This window comes from Sprattus sprattus (assembly GCF_963457725.1).
Source record: "Sprattus sprattus genome assembly, chromosome: 3".
NCBI classification, from domain to species: Eukaryota; Metazoa; Chordata; class Actinopteri; order Clupeiformes; family Clupeidae; genus Sprattus; species Sprattus sprattus.
Window position 1 is genome coordinate 35,253,237 of NC_137922.1, and position 20,224 is coordinate 35,273,460.

General features: G+C 44.3%; 2 protein-coding genes across 2 annotated transcripts in view; both read left to right on the forward strand.

The window, feature by feature from the left end:
- Positions 1–13,569, forward strand: part of rnf213b (ring finger protein 213b) — a gene marked incomplete at its 5' end in the record, with an annotated part of 33,234 nt that extends 19,665 nt beyond the window's left edge. The window contains 22 exons of the mRNA XM_080835806.1: positions 166–265; positions 2,317–2,428; positions 2,771–2,984; positions 3,217–3,407; positions 4,321–4,443; positions 4,687–4,797; positions 5,051–5,293; positions 5,529–5,619; positions 5,719–5,753; positions 5,864–6,115; positions 6,320–6,476; positions 6,617–6,711; positions 6,982–7,230; positions 7,903–8,035; positions 8,377–8,460; positions 8,876–9,053; positions 9,380–9,581; positions 9,953–10,030; positions 10,249–10,446; positions 10,905–10,994; positions 12,239–12,414; positions 13,247–13,569. Coding sequence (XP_080691932.1) covers positions 166–265; positions 2,317–2,428; positions 2,771–2,984; positions 3,217–3,407; positions 4,321–4,443; positions 4,687–4,797; positions 5,051–5,293; positions 5,529–5,619; positions 5,719–5,753; positions 5,864–6,115; positions 6,320–6,476; positions 6,617–6,711; positions 6,982–7,230; positions 7,903–8,035; positions 8,377–8,460; positions 8,876–9,053; positions 9,380–9,581; positions 9,953–10,030; positions 10,249–10,446; positions 10,905–10,994; positions 12,239–12,414; positions 13,247–13,382 — 3,248 coding nt within the window. The 3' untranslated portion in view covers positions 13,383–13,569. The remainder of the gene's footprint in view (positions 1–165; positions 266–2,316; positions 2,429–2,770; positions 2,985–3,216; positions 3,408–4,320; positions 4,444–4,686; positions 4,798–5,050; positions 5,294–5,528; positions 5,620–5,718; positions 5,754–5,863; positions 6,116–6,319; positions 6,477–6,616; positions 6,712–6,981; positions 7,231–7,902; positions 8,036–8,376; positions 8,461–8,875; positions 9,054–9,379; positions 9,582–9,952; positions 10,031–10,248; positions 10,447–10,904; positions 10,995–12,238; positions 12,415–13,246) is intronic.
- A 2,037-nt stretch (positions 13,570–15,606) lies between these two features.
- Positions 15,607–20,224, forward strand: part of cep131 (centrosomal protein 131) — a gene marked incomplete at its 5' end in the record, with an annotated part of 23,489 nt that continues 18,871 nt past the window's right edge. The window contains 4 exons of the mRNA XM_080834056.1: positions 15,607–15,792; positions 16,065–16,159; positions 18,812–18,923; positions 19,506–19,642. Of these exons, the coding sequence (XP_080690182.1) occupies positions 15,607–15,792; positions 16,065–16,159; positions 18,812–18,923; positions 19,506–19,642 (530 nt within the window). The remainder of the gene's footprint in view (positions 15,793–16,064; positions 16,160–18,811; positions 18,924–19,505; positions 19,643–20,224) is intronic.

A 20,224-nucleotide genomic window follows, 5' to 3' on the forward strand; every position in this document is an offset into this window, starting at 1 on the left:
AATTGTCTGCTGATCACTGATGGTGGTTACATAATGTTTATTCATTTTGGCTTCATCATGTTTTAATACTCGCCTCTGATTACATATGAAAGCAATCAGTTAAATTTGTTTTTGTTTTAGTATTAAGATATAATTTATAGGTGTGTTGCTATTTCCATACTGAAGGTGATGTGTATAAGACAAGAGAGCTCACACCTTTCCTGGAGTGTGTTGACCAGAGCCCAGTCGTTCGCTCCGTACTCCCCAAACTCCTTCTACAGTACAGGTATGCTTAGAGTTGCAGTGTATAATGGTGACCAAATGATTGACATGTTTATGTTCTCACGAAATAACCAATGACTATAAAAACAGTGGACAGTTTCTGGCTTCAGAGGTGAATCGGCTATCTCTCTATCGCCCCCTGGTGGGTGGCTGCAGTGCCGGGTTTAGGGCTGTCTAACCCTATGGGCCCTATCTTGCCGATCAGAAACGCAAGTAGGACGGCGCCAAACGCAAGTAGCTGTGTGGGCGGCTCTATGGCGCAGTTGCTATTTTAACGGCGGAAAAAACACACTTGCGTCCAGCGCAAGTGTCAAAAGGGTTGGTTCAAAGGAGGTTACTCAGCCATAGGTGTGGTTTGGGCGTAATATGCAATAAACCAATCCGAGCGTCATCTCACATTCCCTTTAAGAGCGAGGAGCGCATAGTCCATAGCGGGTTGTTATTTTGATGGCTGAATTACCTGGTGGAAGACCGGAAAAGTTTACAGCCGAGGAGACCGACGTGAGATTTACACCAATTTTTTGGCAAGCCATATATAATTACAAGGAAAATAAAGTATTTGCCACATGAGGAAATCATTGTGATATCCACATCCAAGATATTTTAAAAATAGGCATACATCTAGCGTACACATTGACCCAAATGATTCAGGTTAATTGAAGCTGCGTGACATTTGATTTATTGTATGACTTTGTAAAAAGCCGGGAGATAGATATATATGGGGATGCGAGAAACCCTCCAAAAGTTAGCAAAGTCAAGCAAGCATGGGAAGATATTGCCGTGATTGTTTCTGCTACGGGGGACCCGAAAACGGTGCCGAAAACGCTATAATGACATCCGGAGACGTGGGACATCCAAGCTGGAAGGTAACACACGTTCTCGTGGCCTCACAGGAGGTGGATCTGCCTCGACCCAGGATCTGACGGCAGCAGAGGACATCGCCACGTCTACCCTCACGCCTGAGAGCGTGCAGGGATTTGGGGGCATGGAAATCGGCACCCAAGCCAGTGCACCAGCTGACCAAACCCAAGGTACATAAATAAAGTCCACATACACAGAGATGAGTTTACAAGATTTATAATAATACTGGCATTAAATAAATGCAACAAAGCCATACAATAAATCAAATGTCACGCAGCTTCAATTAACCTGAATCATTTGGGTCAATGTGTAGCTAGATGTATGCCTAGTTTTAAAATGTCTTGGATACGGATATCACAATGATTTCCTCATGTGGTAAATACTTTATTTTCCTTGTAATTATATATGGCTTGCCAAAAAATTGGTGTAAATCTCTCGTGAAGGCGACAGAAGTAAATAGGTCCTATTCTGTGCGGGCAAGCACATGCGCCCTTAAAATAGCGTTCTGAATACGCGTTACAGACTTTAGACATTGCGCCTCTGACATTAGACCAGCTTTTTTGTGGTCAATGGCCCAAGGCGCATGGCGTTGTTTTGAAACTGCAAAATACCACTTGCGACAGAGAAACGCCTTCTCTGTTCCGCCCCCGCCCATGTCGACGCAAGTTCATTTCAAAGCGCGCCTCTGGAGGGAAAATCGCGCTGTGCGCCGGGTGCAAGATAGGAATGATACATGCGTCGGTGACAATGTCAATTGCACTGGGTGCAAGATAGGGCCCGATGTGTCTAACTCTTAAGTAATCCTCTCCTTTCTGGTACAGGCTCCTTTCATCAAGGAACCAGAAGGAAACGTTCATCATAGGGTTTATAGTAGATGTATCTGGGGTTACCTCTATGGGGATAAGGGAAGGGAAATCATTTCCTATGACCTCACACAAACTCCCTCCACCTCCACCTCCGTCTGACCATCACATACACTCTAAACAGCAGTTGTCTGTGAAGAACACCAACATTATGCTCAAAAGGTTCTAGAACCTTTCACCATAGTTTATCAGTGAAATCAGGTTTGACATAATGACAGAATTATCTGTAGTTTGACACATGCTGCATCCAACTCACATTGGCAGTCATCACACACACACACACTCTAAAGTTTAGAGTCTTAATATCGGCTGTTGTTCTTTTTTATTACAGCTTCCAACACGTAAAGGGTCACATCCAGAGTTACCTACGGAACCTGGAGGAGCACCTGATGGATGCAGAGGACTGCACTGAGCTGTACCTGCTGTTTGTCAACTGTTTCGAAGTACGTGTCTTAGCTGCTTGGGTCCTTCTTGAAAATTTCGTTTGACCTGTTTGATTCTGGGTTTCTGAGGGGGTTTCTAAATCTGCCTATTTATTTTAACTTTCAATCTAAACTTTTGTGGTCAAGAGTTTACTTATAATGGACTGAACAGGTCAATACCTCAGTTGTGCCACATTTATCAAGGGTTGTGACCTTCGTCCAATACATTCACTTTGGGACGTTTATAACTACAACTATACAATGTTTACTCGACTTACTGAAACTTCTGAAGAGCACACAAACATATGCATATACAGCACATGTTGCTGATAATTGACCCCTGATCTCTCTGCTTTGTGACAGGATGCCCTGCGCTGCTCAGCTGGAGCTTTAGAGGATGAGGAGGGGCAGCAGAGGTCTTGGCAGGAGGATGCTGCCTTCCTCAGCCGCATGGCCCGCAGGCAGATACCCAACAGGCAGCAGGACCCAGTGGAATTCCTCCTTTCCTTGGCCCGACTGAGACTCTGCCTGGCCACCGCTGGCAGGCTGTTACAGAAGGTTTCGAGGCAACCACAGGGTGTGTGTGTGTGTGTGTGTGTGTGTGTGTGTGTGTGTGTGTGTGATTGTGTGTGTTTGTGTGGTTCATTTTAATTAGTTCATCCTTTCTTGAGACTCCTTGTCTCCTCATACAAAGCTTTATTATATATCCGGTACTCAGACCAAAAGCATCAGCTCATTGCTGTCAAGCATTTCTGTCCAGTTGTTCCAGGTGAGGAGTGTGTGCAACCTCTGTGTTTTGCTCTGGCCAGGTGTGCTTGGAGAATTGGAGCAGAAGTACCTGGAGCAGGTGAAGGCGGTGTGTGAGTACAGTGGGAACGACTGGTACCGCGTGTACCTGCTGCGGACGCTGAACAGGCAGGCTGGCATGGACGGACTTCTGGTCCTGATGGACAGCACCCTCTGGGCCTGGGCCTTTCCTCCAGAGGTCGTCCGACTGCAGGTGAACCAGTGTGGAAGAACAGGCTGTGTTTCCCCCACCAAAGAGTAGTTGATCAGAGTGCTTTGTGTCGCTTCAGGCATTATCTAATGACGTTAGAGAGACGGGGATAAATTTGTTGCTGCTTTTCCGATGCAATGTCGGAAATATAAAATGTAAAACTAGATACATGGCATTGCAGTGCCTTATATGACCACCGAAGAGAATGAGCATCAAGAATTAAGTGAAATAACAGGATATTTCCATTCCAAGAAAAGTGTGTCATCTTGAATGATTACAGTTCTGGCAACAATAGACTCAAACTTTTGTTGTATATCTTATTCTGAGTTAAAATGTAAGGAAAAAATATAGTTTGTGGATGTGGCAGCTGTACAACGATTGGTTGTGAAGCAGTACCTGTGAGTTACGTTCTGGGGTTTTGTGACCTATCTAGTGAATATGAGGATGGGTGTGACTTTATGACAGATACAGTCCTGTGCTAAATTTGAGTTGAATTTACAGGTATGCATAAGCAACAAGATGAACTTTGCTGAATAACTGTACTTAACGTTTTTTATTACGAAAAAAATTACATACATTTATATTCTGTATCAACCATGTGGGCCTACAACCATACCAAGTTTCATGTGGATTGGTGTAGTCTAAGTATATGATACTGTCAACAAAACATTGGTGAAAACACTGGCAAACACTACATGACCGCCGCTGCGCCACACAACTCAAGTAGAAACTCACTTGGAGTATAAAACTGAGCCAAACATCCTCACAGTTGGTACAGAATTTTGTTTTGTTTCTTATGCTATTCATCATTAATTTTAATACTGAGTAATTACAGTGTAACATTAGTGTAATCATTAGATAGAAGTGCAGATAACAGTTCACCTTTGTTTAGCTGACTTTACCGTCTCGTACTCAGAGGCTGATTCCAGCAGATGTGGATAGGTACTTGTGCTGTGGACAGTCTTACCGGACGCTCAGAGATGGTGTTGGACAGGCACTGCTGGACACAAGGACAGATGCCCTGAAAGCTGTCCTTAAGGTTTGCGATTGACGAGTCAACATGCATGAAAAAGATAGAATGAATTATATCTGTGTGTGTGTGTGTGTGTGTGTGTGTGTGTGTGTGTGTGTGTGTGTGTGTGTGTGTGTGTGTGTGTTTTGGTTATTGGTCCTGGAGCTGAGGCTACTTCAATGAACGAGTTTCAGTTTATTAGTTCATGTTTGGAGTTCAGACTGCTTTATTAGTCAGGGTAGATCACTGTTCTCTTTCTCCTGTGTCCAGGCTGCAGGAGGCTCCAGAGCAGCTGGCCTGGTGCTTCTCTCTCTGGCCGTATTCAGACAGGTCACCTGCCGCCTGGTATCCCAAGACCCCAACCTCCATCCAAGACCACAGGTAACGGAAGGCCACCTTTATCTATAGTCACCAAGAATCATAACATTAACATATTAGCATATGTTTAGTTCAATTTGCCTATGAATAGTAAAAATGGTTATAATTGTTTATTGTCAAATCAGTACTATTGATTACTTTTACTAACATTGATCTGTACTGGGTACTTCATCATTTAATAGGTTGCTTCCCATTAATAGTATGTGAAGGTCAAAGACAGCTTTCCTGATGTCTGATGTCTGTCTTCCTTAAACAGGAGATCAAGGCCTTAGAGGACTTCCTAAAAGCTAACGTATCTGGTAACCTGAAACAGTTCTGCACTGCTCTATTATCCAATCGGATTGGAGGTCCAGGCTCTTCCCTGCGGCTGGTCAATGGGATGTCTGCTCAGCGGCGCACCCTGCTGGAGCTGCTGGTCCACGCAGGCAGTGTTCTCCACAGTGGGGACCGTCTGCTCTCTCAGCTCCAGCTCATTGCTTCACAGCCTCAGATTATGACGGTGAGGAACTAACCTCTGGATTAATGACATGGACAATGAATTAAAGCCTATGTTGTGTTTACAATTATAGTAAATTACTCATCAAGCAGATAGGTTTGTTCTCTTTATGCCTTGACTCAAATAAAACGATTTTCCGATTTTTGGAACAGATTAGGGATAAAATGTGTTTGTCAATATAACTCGAGTTTATCTTTTTTAGACACTTTTTTTGCTAACCCCTTACTCTATTTTTCAGCATGCATTTTTGCCCACCATGCCAGATGACTATAGTGGTGAAGCACAGCGGTGGATGTCGAGTGGGAAGGAACGTAACCTGAAGCCGTATCGTAAGTGTCCCCTGAAATGAGGAAACCCCAACATTCAAAAAGTAAATTTCTTCCTTCTTCCTCAGTATTTAAAACTTAAGTTTGCTTTGTTGTTGACAGGATGCGCCAATGGCCATATCTCCTTTGTTGGAGAGGTGAGCATATCTTGGGTTGTTAATATTACTACCTTAACTGACACCTCAATTAGTTTGCCATTTAACTCAGATTTCCTACTCACTGTTTTGTCCTCTGGCATCTGTTTCAGTGTGGAAAACCTACGACTGTATCCAGATGTGTGGAGTGTGGCATTGAGATTGGTGGCCTGCAACACAACCCTGTGGCTGGATTCTCCCCCGTCACCGGAGGAGTGGCAGATCAGACCCGACCCGGGCACATCCTGGGAGAGGCCAGGCAGCGGTCGGAGGCCCCCAACAGGCAGATGACTTCAGTGCAGTCCTGCCTGCTCAGGCTCCTCACCCATCTGGCCATGCTGCTGGGGGCCGCTCAAGATCCACAGGTAGGCGAGCTCTAACAATGAATCTCCATCCTCCTTTTGCTCATCACTATAGATTTTTATATTGGTGATTTTCGTGTGATATTCAAAGCATTTTAAAAAGATTGTTGAAGTCAATTATAGTTTTAGCTGTTTTAGAAAGAAGCTGCTATAAAATATTTCTGTATAGGAAAATAAATAAATCCTTCTATGCGTTTGTTTCTGAAGGGAGTTGGTGCAATGATACAACCCCGAGTCCACAATGTCATGGAGTTTCTGTATAAACACCTGGAGAAGGACATGGAGGTTCTGGGTCGAACTCTTGACCTGAACTTAGATGACACTGCCATCACTATTCACCTGATTCTAAATGCCTCTGCCAAAGGTGTGTGTGTGTGTGTGTTTGTTTGTTAGGTTGTTTGTGAGTCTGTTTTGTGCATTATTTTAAGGTTCCCCATATCTTCTTAGGCTTTACTTTGCACTAAAAGTTTTATTTAATCTTAATTACCCTTCCTGTTTTTGCAGATGCTCACCAGCAGAGGGCAGACTTGGCCTCCAAACAGGCTCGAGAGCAATGGGAGAGAAATGTTCGTGATTCTCTCATCAGTCCTACAGTTCAGGTTAGCTTGAAATTCACTCCTTGAAATGCTTCTGTGCCCTTGTGTTATAGCCCTGTCCTGCATCCAATACAAAGTGAACTCCTCAAGCCATTTACATACTAAGTTGTCAGCTATTCAACACTTACAAGGTTGAGACAGTGGAGTAACTGTTCTTTTAGAGCCACTGAACTGATAAGTGTTCTTATTGTTATAACCCTTCTTATTACGTATAATAATTATGAAACTAAAAGCACATTACAGAATATAAAAGTTCCGCACCCTCTCTCTCAGAATCTGAACAGGATGCTGATACAGGCTCAGCAGGACATCAGCGCAGACGTCAGATTGGCTGGCAGCCCCCTCATGAGGCTCCTCCGCTCTGACCCCCGGCCAATGCTGACCCTGCCCTCTGACTGCCCTACCCACCACTCCTCCTTCTGGAACATTCCGGAGAGCCTGAGTGTGGAGCGCCTCACGCAGGTGGTGGAACAGAGCCGTGACCGTGCCTCAGTGCCGCTTCTCTCCCTCTTCCTCAAGAAGGTAGTTCTGTCAGGGATTAGTTCTGTTTAATTCATTTCCATTCCATTATTTATATAACGTGAAAACAATCAAGTTGTCTCAAGGCGCTTTACAGCGCCCAGGGCCTGAGCCCCCCTTGAGCAAGCACGATGGCAACTGGGTTTACAGGAAGAAACCTTGAGTAGTTCTGTCAGGGATGGTGTGTGTCCTATCCACTCAAGTATCATTGTTAATATTGACTGAGCACACTGTTGAATATTGCGCTGTTCCTTTGACATTTTAGGCCCTGTTGCTTAAACTTTCACTTTATGGTATGATTATATTAAAGGTCAAGTTGCAACGTACAAAAGTATCCTATACTGACCAGGTACTGAACACGGGTCAACTGCTTAGAAGGCTGCAAAGCTTACCACTGTACTGCCAATTCTGTACATTATATGGTATCTCTTCACTCTTCACTACCTGGTCTAGAAGACAGACAGACAGACAGACAGACAGACAGACAGACAGACAGACAGACAGACAGACAGACAGACAGACAGACAGGCAGGCAGGCAGGCAGGCAGGGAGGCAGGCAGGCAGACAGACAGACAGACAATCAGACAATCTTGTATTAATCCCAAGGTAGTTTAATGTGGCCTCCTATTCTTCCTATTCATCACTACCTCATCACTGCTCCCTATCTGTCATCAGGTGCCCTGTGTGAGGCAGCTGGGCCGGCTGCTGGAGCTGGTGGCCCTGCAGGTGGACCTCCTCAGGGTCTTCCCCACCGAGACAGAGCTATCCTCCCAGACCATCACTGAGGTGCTGCAGCACATCCGCAAAGGTTCGGGTCAGCTGCGTGACAATGCACATGACATACTTCATTTTTATTTTCATGCGTGTTTCCATACCATGCCCAACTGTACAAACATCAAATGCACTACAGCCATCGAAAGTGACTCATGTCGCTATAACTATAGCAAATTCTCTCCGCCAGCAAGGCTACTTTTTCACTCAAAATACAATAGTCTAAAAAACAGAAACAATCTGAAGCATGGCAAAATGCATGTATTATTACTGCTTGCAAACGTGTCTCTTGCTTCAGTAACTGAGTATACCAGGTATTTGGTCACTTTGATAAGGGTGGTAGTTGTACAGCATGTGTGAACCATGATTCAATTACAGGCCATCAGAAGACAGCGCTAGTGGCCAGAGTCAAGACTTTCATAAATGTCTGGAACAGCCTGAGGATGGAGCTGGCCAGAGACTGTGAGTAAAGCATCAGTTAAGCTATGGTCATATGTGCAATATAGGCGCAATGTACTGTATATTCATGTTTACTTCCATTAGATGAGAGTGTGGTTTAAATACATTAGATTAGAGTCTGGTTTACATACATAAGATTAGAGTCTAGTTTACCTACATTAGATTAGAGTGTTGTTTAAATACATTAGCTTAGAGTTAATGGCTATTTCCAAATTTTCACCTGTCTACCTTGCCTCTCAATGTGGCTGTGCATGTTTTTATGTTTGAGTATGTTTTCATGTTTTTATGTATGTGTGTGCATGTGTTCATGCGTGTGTGTGTGTGTGCGATTGTGTGTTCATGTGTGTGTGTGTATGCGGGTGTGTGTGTGTGTGTGTGTGTGCACGGGTTTCTGTTTATCTTCCTGTCCTGTGAGTAGCTGAGAGAGGTGTGCCACAGGATCTGTGTGAAAAGGCGCTGTCGATGGAGAGCTCGGGGGCGTACCTGTCTCCTAGTCGCCATGGGCCAGGCTCCTGCCTCCGAGTGCTCATCGACTTCCTGTCTGACACACACAACAGTCTGGTCAGGGAGGCCCGGGGGCTTAATCAAGAGAACAGGTCTGCTGTGTGTGTGTGTGTGTGTGTGTGTGTGTGAGTGTGTGTGTGTGTCTGTCTCTCTCTCTCTATCTCTCTCTCCCTCTCTCTCTCTTTCTCTGTCTTTCTTTCTCTATGTGTGTCTGTGAGGTGTGTGTGTATCTGTTTGTGTGCTTGTGTGTGAGTATGTTTGGCTGTCTTTTTGTCTAAATGTGCTTGTGTTGCCTGGCATTTGCAATCGCTGTCAAAGGTGCTGAATGTTTAGTTTTTCTTGATGCAGCATCAGCATTCATTTTCCTAGTGAGTCTGCAGTCCTTTAGAGTCTCTCTCTCTTCCCACTGCTCCTGCAGTGAATACAGCATCACTGTGGAGGGGCTGTCAGAGACCCAGCTCGCCCTGTGTCATCCGGAGCGTGAGCTGCTGCCCCTAGTGTTGGCCCACTGTCATTACACCCTGGTGAAGGGAAGAGAGACGAACACGACCTACAATCTTCTGGCCATCCAGAGAGACCTCTGCCGCCGATTCCTGGCAGGAAAACCTCTCATCCAAGTGGTGAGCCGTTCATGAAATACGTCATGGATCATATTAATTACACTTTTTTTTTTTCACTTTTTGTCAAGAAAGAACAATTATTCTAGAACAAGAAAATGGTGTTTCCCACACTTCAGTTCATCTTGTGTTTGTGTTTGAGGTGTTCCTTTAGATTTGTAATGTCTGTGTAGAATGTCACCAAATGTGTAAATGATTGTAACAAACAGGATTGCATACATACATTGAGAAATGCTTTTTTATCTTGCCTGTATATATAGAGGCATTTAAACAACTAAAACTACTTACTGTCCCTTTAAACACACCACATTTAAGTCCATAGGTATTGTTATTACAAAGCACTTTAAGAATGATTATATATTTCTTGATCGCAGGACTCTTCAAAGTACCTGAATCGCCACCAGCAAGATTTCTCTGTTGTCCTTGCTGATGTCAGCCGTAAAGTACCCCAGGTAATACCTTTGTCTAAAATAATGAATGTTTTTATCCATTCAACTATGAGATTTGAAAGTTCTTTTATAAAAATAGTCCATACATTTGTAGAATTTGTCTATGGTAAATATACTGTACTACCTATGGGGTGCTCCCTCTTCACAGCCAATCTCGTGGCTGAGTTGAAAGTGAAACATACAGTGAAGTCAGTGTAAATTAAATGCTAAATCATTTCCAGGAACCTCTAAAGGGCTCTGTGCTTGGAGACATGAAGGTATTGCTGCGGTCTTTCACTGACGTCTGCGATGCTGTGTTCGCTGTGGAGATTGGCCTGCGTTTCCTGGGAAAGACCGGTGGCATTGGAGACACTCTACTGGTCCCGTACCTCAGGGACTCACTTGGAATGGACCAACAGATCTCCAGCAACATGGCAAAGGTGCAAGCTAACGCCAGGATTAAACTTGATATTTATTATTTTGAAACAACTGTCAAACACATAGTAATACTGGGAATGAAACAGCATCAACTTCATACCCAAGTCAGCCAAGATTCTGAAAATGTGTTGACAACAGCAAAATTGTTTTCAGTTAACTTGGTGTTTTCCTATCAATATGGCCAGTGCTTACCATGCACCTGCACTCTTTAGAATGTCACTCATACTTTTAGTGCCATCTGAAATGAATTTGTGCTCCCTGGATTATGAATAATTTACCATGCAACTGTGTTGGTGCTATGGTTTATCAGTTTAGCTATAGGAGGTTTTAGCGAGCCTTGTTTACCTATATCGTAGACCCCCATTGAATGAAGGCTTTAGACTACTGGGCAAAACATGGAGAAACATGTTATTTTTTGTCCTTCTTCTTTCTGTCCCTCATCTCCCTTTATCTACCACAGGCACTGGGGGATAACAGCCTGCAGCACTGTGTGGCCACCTGGCAGTTCCTTACCTGCTGGAAATCAGAGCTGATGCTGAGGAGAGGACAGGTGTGTGTGTGTGTGTGTGTGTGTGTGTGTGTGTGTGTGTGTGTGTGTGTGTGTGTGTGTGTGTGTGTGTGTGTGTGTGTGTGTGTGTGTGTGTGTGTGTGTGTGTGTGTGTGTGTGTGTGTGTGTGAGGGTGCTGAGTCATTATGACATACTCAGTCATTACCTCAGAATGACAAAAGAAATGGATGCGGCCTCCATGATAATGTCAGGCCCCTCAGGCACCAGTAACAAAGGAGAGTAGGGGTGAAAAGGAAGGGCACACTTCCAACTGTGGCATGGGAGAAGAGAGAAGCCAGACTCTGAAAGAGAAGGAATGTGTCGTTCCCCTTGGGTCTTCCCAAATGTCACCTATAAAATGGGTATCGCCATGGTGCCAAGCCCTGTGCGTTTCATGTAATGAGAAAGTTCTAGGCCGCACATTCAGTGCTGTATCACCGTGGGCTTGATTCTTTGCTGTACAAATAGGACCTTCATGTAACAGCTTGTTACAATGTGAACTGTTCTGTTAGCTGTTTTTGGCAGTATGTCATAGGTCCTCAAGACAAGATTCTACTGTTCCTAAGCTCAGTAGTATGCCTTTAATTTTTCTTTGTGATGAAGAAAACAAAATGGATGTATAATTTGAACAACTTGGACATTCTATTATATTGTTCCCCTTGAGTTGTATGTCTTTAATGAGACAGTGGGATGCCCTGCCTGACCCCAATGGTCATATACCCTGTGAAGGCAATCAATAGAAGGTGTCCATTGTTGGTCCCATGTGGGGTTGTAACTAAAAGACTGCCATCGATCTGAAAGTTAACTGATATCATTAGCCGCCATTTCGACTTTTTGACCTGTAATACTAACTAAGGAATACTAACATTGTTATTGTAGAAGTTTAAATGCTAGTGGGAGCTCCTGGGCTGCAGCTATTTCAGGATGTTCATATCAAGATAAAATCATATCATTACTCTCACCAATTACATTGATATTAGATTTCTTCAGGATGGTGATATTTATCATTGATTTGACACTTTGTTTTAAGTAGCCTTGGGATCAATATGCCTAATACTTAAATGGGTATAAATGAAAGACTATGGTGGACTTGTAGTGTTAAAGTGTTGTTTTAAAATGTAGTTGGGGTTAGGATTAGGGTTAGATTAGTAGTCTAACAATCATATTAGAGCTACAGTGTAATGCTACTCAAAAGAAAGAGGGACCATTCGTTTTTTCCTTTTACTGAAGTATTTTTTGTTCCATAGGACCCCTTCCAAAGCCTCTCTCCGAAGTTCAAGGAAAAACTGTTAGAAAAGGACTGGAGTGGAGTGAGGAGGTTCTTGGGCCTGACTGATGTCTGCTTCTTTACTCGGGAAATACATGAGATTCTCCTTCTGAAGACCAACACTGAGAGTCCAGAATCGTATGCGGCTCACTGGGAGTAAGGCAGTTTTCATTCTGGCATCTATCCTTTCCTACAACTCAGTATCGGTCCCAGTCTGTTGGTCTGTTTAGTGTTGTGTTTCACTACTGGATGACTCAGCCATTCCTGAATTTTTTGGAGGAATAGTTGTGGGGGAGAAACTCAGGGTTCTCTGCACCCTGTTAAGAAAGTAAACAACTGACAGGGTGTCAAACACTAGTGTGAACTAGGCCAGGTTACTTTCAGCCAATGTTTTCCATATCTAATGGCAGTTCTAATATCCTTTGTTTGGGGTGAACCCTCTGTATAGCCTATAAAGAATGGCTGAAGTAATTTTATTTATTTAAAAAGATGCTGTTAAGTGGAGGCACTCACACATCAAATAAACACAAACAGACAAAGAAACCCTGAGCCGAAGTGTGTCAACCATTAAACTTTCGTATATGAAAGGGAATTGCCCCTTGTTACTAAAACAAAGGCATCACACTGGCTATCGCCATCATATCCCCCCCATGACACAGGGTTTCAATCACAAACAAAGTAGCCCTACCCAACTCGGCATTCATGTCGGGATTTGAAGTCCTTTGACTCAGGAGCGGTGTACTTTGACCCCTCCAGGCAGCCATCTGTCAATCCCAGCTTGCACTGGTCACCAATCGAGGAAGCAGCTGGGTGCTGAGAGTAAAAAGGAATGCGTGTGCTGAGAACAATGGGCTAGAATGCTAACTGTTGCTCCACTGCTTCTCTCCTCTCTTTTCTTGTCCCCCCTCCTTCCCTCTGGTCATCTCTCTCTCTCTCTCCCCTCTCCCTCCCTCTCTCTCTCTTTCTGTCCCTTTCATTATGTTCACAGCATTAGATCCACCCTGGAGAACCATCTGGAGCAGAAGGCCATGTCACCCCCAGCCGAACTCGATGCTCTACCAGAGGAGTTAACTCTAGCCAAGGCAGCAGAGATCTGGAAGATTGCAGTGGCATTCAAAACATGACCATTTGTGGCTGATCCATCGGGCACAAACCAGACTTAAGTTACCAATTCTTAAGACTAGTTATTAGTTATTTTTCTGGTTTATAAATTTGTGTCCTAATTCTGTTTTGAAAAGCAGGTACTTTGTTGTTAGAGTCTGTTAACCTTTTATTTGCATTTAAATTGAATGTGCATTCAATATACACCACATATATTAACAGCAGGCTTACATAAATGAAACACACTTATGGGATGACATTTTTATTTCTTGCACTTAGGATGTAAGGCTTACCTAGTACATTTCTGAGTTGTAAATATTAAGTTTTGTACATATAAATTCTGGGTATACTGGGTTTTAGATAATACTTTATAATGGTACATATTCAATTTCTGGCTTGTAATTGAAGATACATTATTTTTCATTAATACCTTAACATCTTGTTTCTGTGCCTTATTCCTTCTTCATGGAAATTAATCTTGATTAACTGGGAACTATGAGGAAACAAAGTTATTTTGTCATTGCTTAATTTTGAGCTAGCCAATTTGAAGGTCTCATTGTGTCAATAAAGACTTCCCTTATTACTCTGTTTTATTTCCTTGTCAGTGTCCCTTTAGTTTTGTCTTAAGAATTTGTATACAATTTAGAGGTAGCATATAATGACCTGATTTCTGTCTTGACTGAATTCATTCTTGTATTCTTGAGCATAGGCAGTGCATTTATATGAATACACTAAAATACAATTGTTTTGTCATGAATTATTACATTTTAATTAATTAAGTTACATGTTATGACCCCCACTACGGATTACTGAAACATCTGCCGCTGTCTAGCCTCCGTACACACCCCCTCCCTGCAAAGTCAACCAAGCTTTCATGAGAAACACTTTTCAGCAACCTATCAGATCATCCGTAGTCCTGAGGTAAAGGGATTTCACTGCCAATCACAGTTTTCGAGGGGCGGAGTTCTTGTGTTTTCTCGTTGCCTAAGAGAAGATGTTGTATTGTTGGTCCATAACTGTCTGAAATCGCAAACTTACATTTGCTATCTGGCTCTTACATTGGGACTAACACAAGACTTGAAACGGTTTACGAGTCTTTCTCAACCTCGAGGCGATCGGTCTGCGCATTCTGTCGTGAGTTGTTTTGTATTTGATTTTTGCTGTATTGGGAAGGGGGTTTATCCTTGGTCCGTAATGGGGGGAGGCAAGCGATTTCACTGTATGGATACAAGATTTAGCAAGCACTTAACGTCACTGGACTTACATCCAAGCAGGTAGTGATCGAGTTTACTGGATAGGTCTCTTGAATCATATGTTTGCATTTTTGTCGACTTCGGCTGGACGACGTAGCTAACATCGGCAACATTAAGGACCTTGCTGGACGTTCACACAAGTAGATATTTCTAATAACGCGTCAGTGATGATACACGCAAAATTGCTAGCCAACAAGCTAGCTAACATCACTGTTTATTATTGTTGTTTAACGATGCCATTTGATTGATGGGACTTGTGTTTTTGTTCAATTAAGAAGACGTTATGATTAGACTTCCGATCTTAACCATTTTTAGAACTGAATTGAATGGACATTATAAGTTATAACGAAAACCTTTCTTTGTAGTGCTGACAGGTCAGTGAACTTTTCTACTGTAACATCAGTGTGCTATTAGCTTGCGATTAGGTATAGTTAGCTACTGCGTCGGCAACAATGTTGCATACTCCTGTGTAAAAAGACTGACTGCTTTTCCGTGGCCTGGGTTAATTTTTGTCGCTAGTATGATGCAGTTTTTCATTAACTAGATGTCATCAAAAAGAGGTAGCTATGGTCGTCTTACGCATCTTTACTGGCTGCAGCAGTAAAGTTACTATGTTACTATGTTAGTTCTATGTATGTCATATTTACGTTGTAGACTACGCTTTAGGTTACGCATGCATTATAATGGTGTAAGATGTAGCCTAGCTGGTTTGGCAGCAACAGTGGCTGTGAATCTTGTAACATCATGTATTTGCTTATGCCTTATGAATTAAGTTAATTCATTTTAAATCCTTTGAGTATTTGTGGGACTGGTATGTACCCATCTGTTTGGTCTTGACAGTGGTACCTCTGATTTCCAACCCCTCTCTCTTCTGTCACTTTTTTAAACAAATACACACACACTCACACATACACACACACACACACATACACATACTCACGTTCACGCACACACGTTCACTCATACACACTCACTCTCTATAGACTTTGTGACAATGCACGCAACACGCAGCCCCACGTCCATTGCCTCTGGAGGAGCAGGGGATGCGCTGGACCTCAGCCTGTCCGGCTCCCAGCTCTCTGTGACCAAGAGGCCGAGCAGTGCCTCCCCGGGCAAATACTTCTCCCGCTCCGTGTCTGTATCCGTGGCCAGTGAAGGAAGAGGAAAACGTAATACACTGGTGAGAGTGAAAGTTGAGCACTTATATGGATGGTGCATTAGGTTTCTGCTGACTGTTATCAACCGGGCAATGTGTCCACCTGTATCAAAGCAAACAAGTGTGTAATTGGGTGTAATCCAGAAACCTTGTTTTGCAGTTTGTTCCAGCAGCAGCATCGGGTCCAGTTCAGTTATATTTAGCGAGCATCACCTCCAATGCAACATTTAAGTCTTCATCACCTTGGTAACTGTACAGTACAAGGTTTCTAATGATACCCCATCTCTTGTTGCCAGGGCGATGTTGCATTCAGTGGCTCCCGCTCTATCAAGAACCTACGGCGCTCCAACAGCACCACCCAGGTGAACCAGCAGGCCAACTCCAGCCTCAGGTAAGCAAGACATTCCCCCAAAGTTTTGGCTACTTTCTGTGAATGACACCAAGAGGATGGAGATTATTCAGTATGGTGGGGGGGCTATTGGTAAGTGTCCTTCACTACTGTGTACTTTATGCTTAATTAACTTTATATTTATTATGTGACTTTATTTATTATAGTTTTTTTGTATTACTTTGTGTTTTTGCAGGATTAGGTTTAGAGTAAATCACATTTGATAATCTGTACATAGGATGTAGATATTAGTCTATCATTTATTATTTAAGTTCACTGTATTAAAGACACTAAATATAACATGCGATCATGTAGCGTTGGACAAATTTAACTTTTATATTCAGCCAGCCTCTCCTGGAATCTTTTGTTTACTTCTGATTTTTAGATAACATTCGAAGATTGTTAGATAGCAGTGAGCGTATCAGCCCGCTTCTCGTCAGGGTATTTGACCAATGGCAGATAAGAGCAGTAGCCTAACACATGGAAGATTGGAAGTATTTACCATCGCTCGTGGTCGTATTCGTGCACCAGGGCATGCCTGAGCTTGTGTCTTAAGGCAAGCGGAGCACTGGAAGAGCGACAATCTTTGTGTGATTTGATGTATGGGTGTGGGGGGTATGTATGTGTGTGTGTGTGTGTATGGCTGTGTGTCTATGGGTGGAGGAGGAGGCCACTGATCTATCGCTATTTAGATTTTGGAGCAGTCTTACGTCTTTGCCCCCTCTCGTCCCTTTAACAAGCTGTCTCAGCATTTCTCCTCTCGAGCCGAGCAACAGCTGGCACCCCGGAAGATTCCGGAGGGCTCTGGAGGAGACAATGAGCATTGTGGGCAGGCAGCTTCTGAATCAGAATGGCCAGAATGAGGGGGAGTGGTGTTAAGATATAGGGGTGGAGAGGGTAGGGTGGGGTGGGGTGGGGCAGAAGTGCTGTCGCCACGGTGTGTTGCCCTGCTTTGTCAAGAGTGGGAGGGGTTATGGGGGTGTGAGGGGTGGGGTAAAAGGGGGTAGGGGGTTGGACAGGAGGTGAAGTGGTGAAAGGAGAAGTGTGCGCTCTCGGTAAGCCCATTGTTTGGCAGCTGCCAGCACCCGCTGCACACACACACACACACACACACACACACACACACACACACACACACACACACACACACACTGCCTTCTGGGATGCCAGAACACTGGACTTAAGCAGAAGACAATCCAACTCCCCACCTCACCCACCCGCCCACCCTTCCTCTCCCCTTTCAACCCCTCCGCTGTCTTCTTAGTCCTTCATAGCTGTCATCCGGTGACCTGCCCTTTCCCCACTTGTAAAGGAGAGTGTGAGTTTGGGGTGTGTGTGTTGGGGGGGGGTGTGTGTAGGAATGTGCGTCTTTTAAAATGCAGTGGTGGATTGGATTGCATTTCATTGTGCCAGCAGGCTTGGCTCAGCTGCTCCAGTTAGGCTCCGGGCTGAATGCTAATGCACCCGAGAGCAAGCAGGGGGTGTGGGCTGGGGAGGCCCAGGCGTCAGGCATCTGTCCCAGCCGCCATCAGCTGTGCATCGGCATCTGAATGCAAACGAGAGAGACACAGAGAGAGAATGAGGGTGCAGTGCCATGTGTGAACGCCATATGTGTGTGTGATTGTGTGTGTGGTCATTTATCTCTTACTTGTCTGTTTTGACCATGGAAAGCTGGTGTGTGTGTGTGTGTGTTGTGAGGGGGCTGGTGTGACCTGGTGAGAGTACTGATACCATGCATGAATCAAGGGCACAGTTTGTGCATGTTTGCAGCTGTTACCCTGCAAACCCCCCCCCCCCCCCCCCCCCCCACACACACACACACACTTCTGTTCCGCAAGCAATACAAAATACAAGGGCACTTTAGTGGAGGACTCACAGATAAGGTTTCCAAGGACATGTAGCTGTTTTGGGTTCGTTCGGAGATATGGTTCCATCTTTTAGCGCTGGCTGGTTTTGCAGCTACTGTGTGTGTCTGTGTGTCTGTGTGTGTGTGTGTGTGTGTGTGTGTGTGTGTGTGTGTGTGTGTGTGTGTGTGTGTGTTTGTGTGTGTGTGTGTGTGTGTATGGCTGAAATAAGACTCACTGGGCCGATCTGTTCTCTCTCCATATAAACACCCACAAACACACACACAAGTACACACACAAGCACACACACACCTACGCAGTGCCTGGTCAGTCAGGCGTAGAACTGCGTTACGGTTGCCAACGGAGGCGTGCGGTGCCTTACGTAAATGAAGACTCTTGCAGTAGGCTGTATCTGCTAACAGGATCAGCTCATTAGCACGGCTCTTGATCCAGGAGATACCGTTAATAATTAGAGATCAGCTTGATCCGTGTCATGAAATCTCATAGCCCTTATTAGACTATAACTACATGATCAAGAACAGTGTTCCCACCAATGACCTGGAAAAAACAACTCATTGATGCTCTTCAGTTACATAACTCTCTATGTTCTGTAACCCTTAAACCTAGTTTTATGTTAGAACAAAGTGTCAATTATTAGGAGTATCCAAGTGGTATAATTCTAATAATTGTGATATTGTGTCTGTTGTTGCAGTACATCCAGTTTCCTCATATACAAAGAGGGCTGTGTTAACTAAAGTGTTACCAACTTTTTTGTATCGCTTTTTAAGACTTGTGTTGTTTTCTTTCACAGCGAGGAGCGCTCGGAGGACTTCCTGGCCTTGTTCGACAGCAGCTCAAGTGGCCGCCGCAAACTGGCCAGTCTCAGCAAGGCCTCCCCGGACCGAACCACCTGGAACATTCTGGTAAAGCAGCACCCCAACACCAACACCCCGCCCCCTCTTCCCGCCTGCGGCCCACGACCCCTGCTGTTCTGGCTCAGCTCGTCAGCAAATGGGCCGGTGTTACCCACAGAAAGCTAACACGCTAGGCTTTATATAACAACAGTTCACCTTTGTTCCTAGCTGTGCTATATTTATGAAGCCTTTGGAAAGTGCTAGTGTTGTCAGTGCTTAGAAACCTGCTGTTATTTCACATACATTCAGCAATGAGTCCACAGTGAGTACTACATGAAAGTGCCCATGAAAGCTAAATGAGAGATTAAATTATATGTATGTTATTTTGCCTGCTAATTGGCATGGCAAACAGTGGTAACCTTTAGTCGAGAGGATGAGCTGCGGTGCAATGAAACGGCAGTAGTTTGTGTGTGTGTGTGCAAATAAAAATGCATATGTATCTGTTCACCTTAACTATCTCTCCAATTTTTTTACTAAACCCCTCCTCAACATTAGTCACTCTAATGAATTATCCCTCTCTCTCTCTCTCTCTCTCTCTCTCTCTCTCTCTCTCTCTCTCGCTCTCTCTCTCTCTCTCTTCACCACCTCCAGGATGACCAGCCGCGGGCGTTCCCTCTGCCCAGTAGCTCCCGAAGTGTGGGTAGCATGGACTCCCCCACCGGCCCCAAGAAGAGGGAGGCGGGCAGCAGCGGGGTGACCCTGGCTGCCAACTTCACCGCCAACAACAGGTGGGCTAACTCTAACCCTAAAACTTACCCTTAACACTAACACTTAACACTTAATGCTTAACACTTAACACTAACCTAACATGCCTCAGTTTGCGGCCATAGCAGAGGGAGAGGAGGACTTACTAAAGGGTTCTGGTACTTAGGTCTGTTTAGTAGAGTTGAAAGCGTGCAGACTGGGCACATTGCTCAGCCATGAACTCCGAACATGAACATGAGTTTCTGTCTCTCGCTATCTACCTCTCATCTCATTCAGCTGTCGATCAAAAAGGCAATACTGCCCTGAGGTAGAGAAGTTTCAGATTCCTGTGATTTTTTATACTGTTCGGCTGTCAAGGCTGGCAAGAGGGAATCGCTTTCTCTCGCTCTGTGTTTGTGTATGTGTGTATGTCTGTATGTGTGTCTGTGTGTCTGTGTGTCTCTGTGTCTCTGTGTCTCTGTGTCTCTGTGTCTCTGTGTGTGTGCCTGGACCTTGCTATGTGTAGCATCAGCGTTCCTGAGTTGAAGGCAGCACCTTGCAGAGGCTTGTATAGCCATGAATTAATAAGTGTCTGATGTCTGATATGTCCTTGACGCACTGCTTGG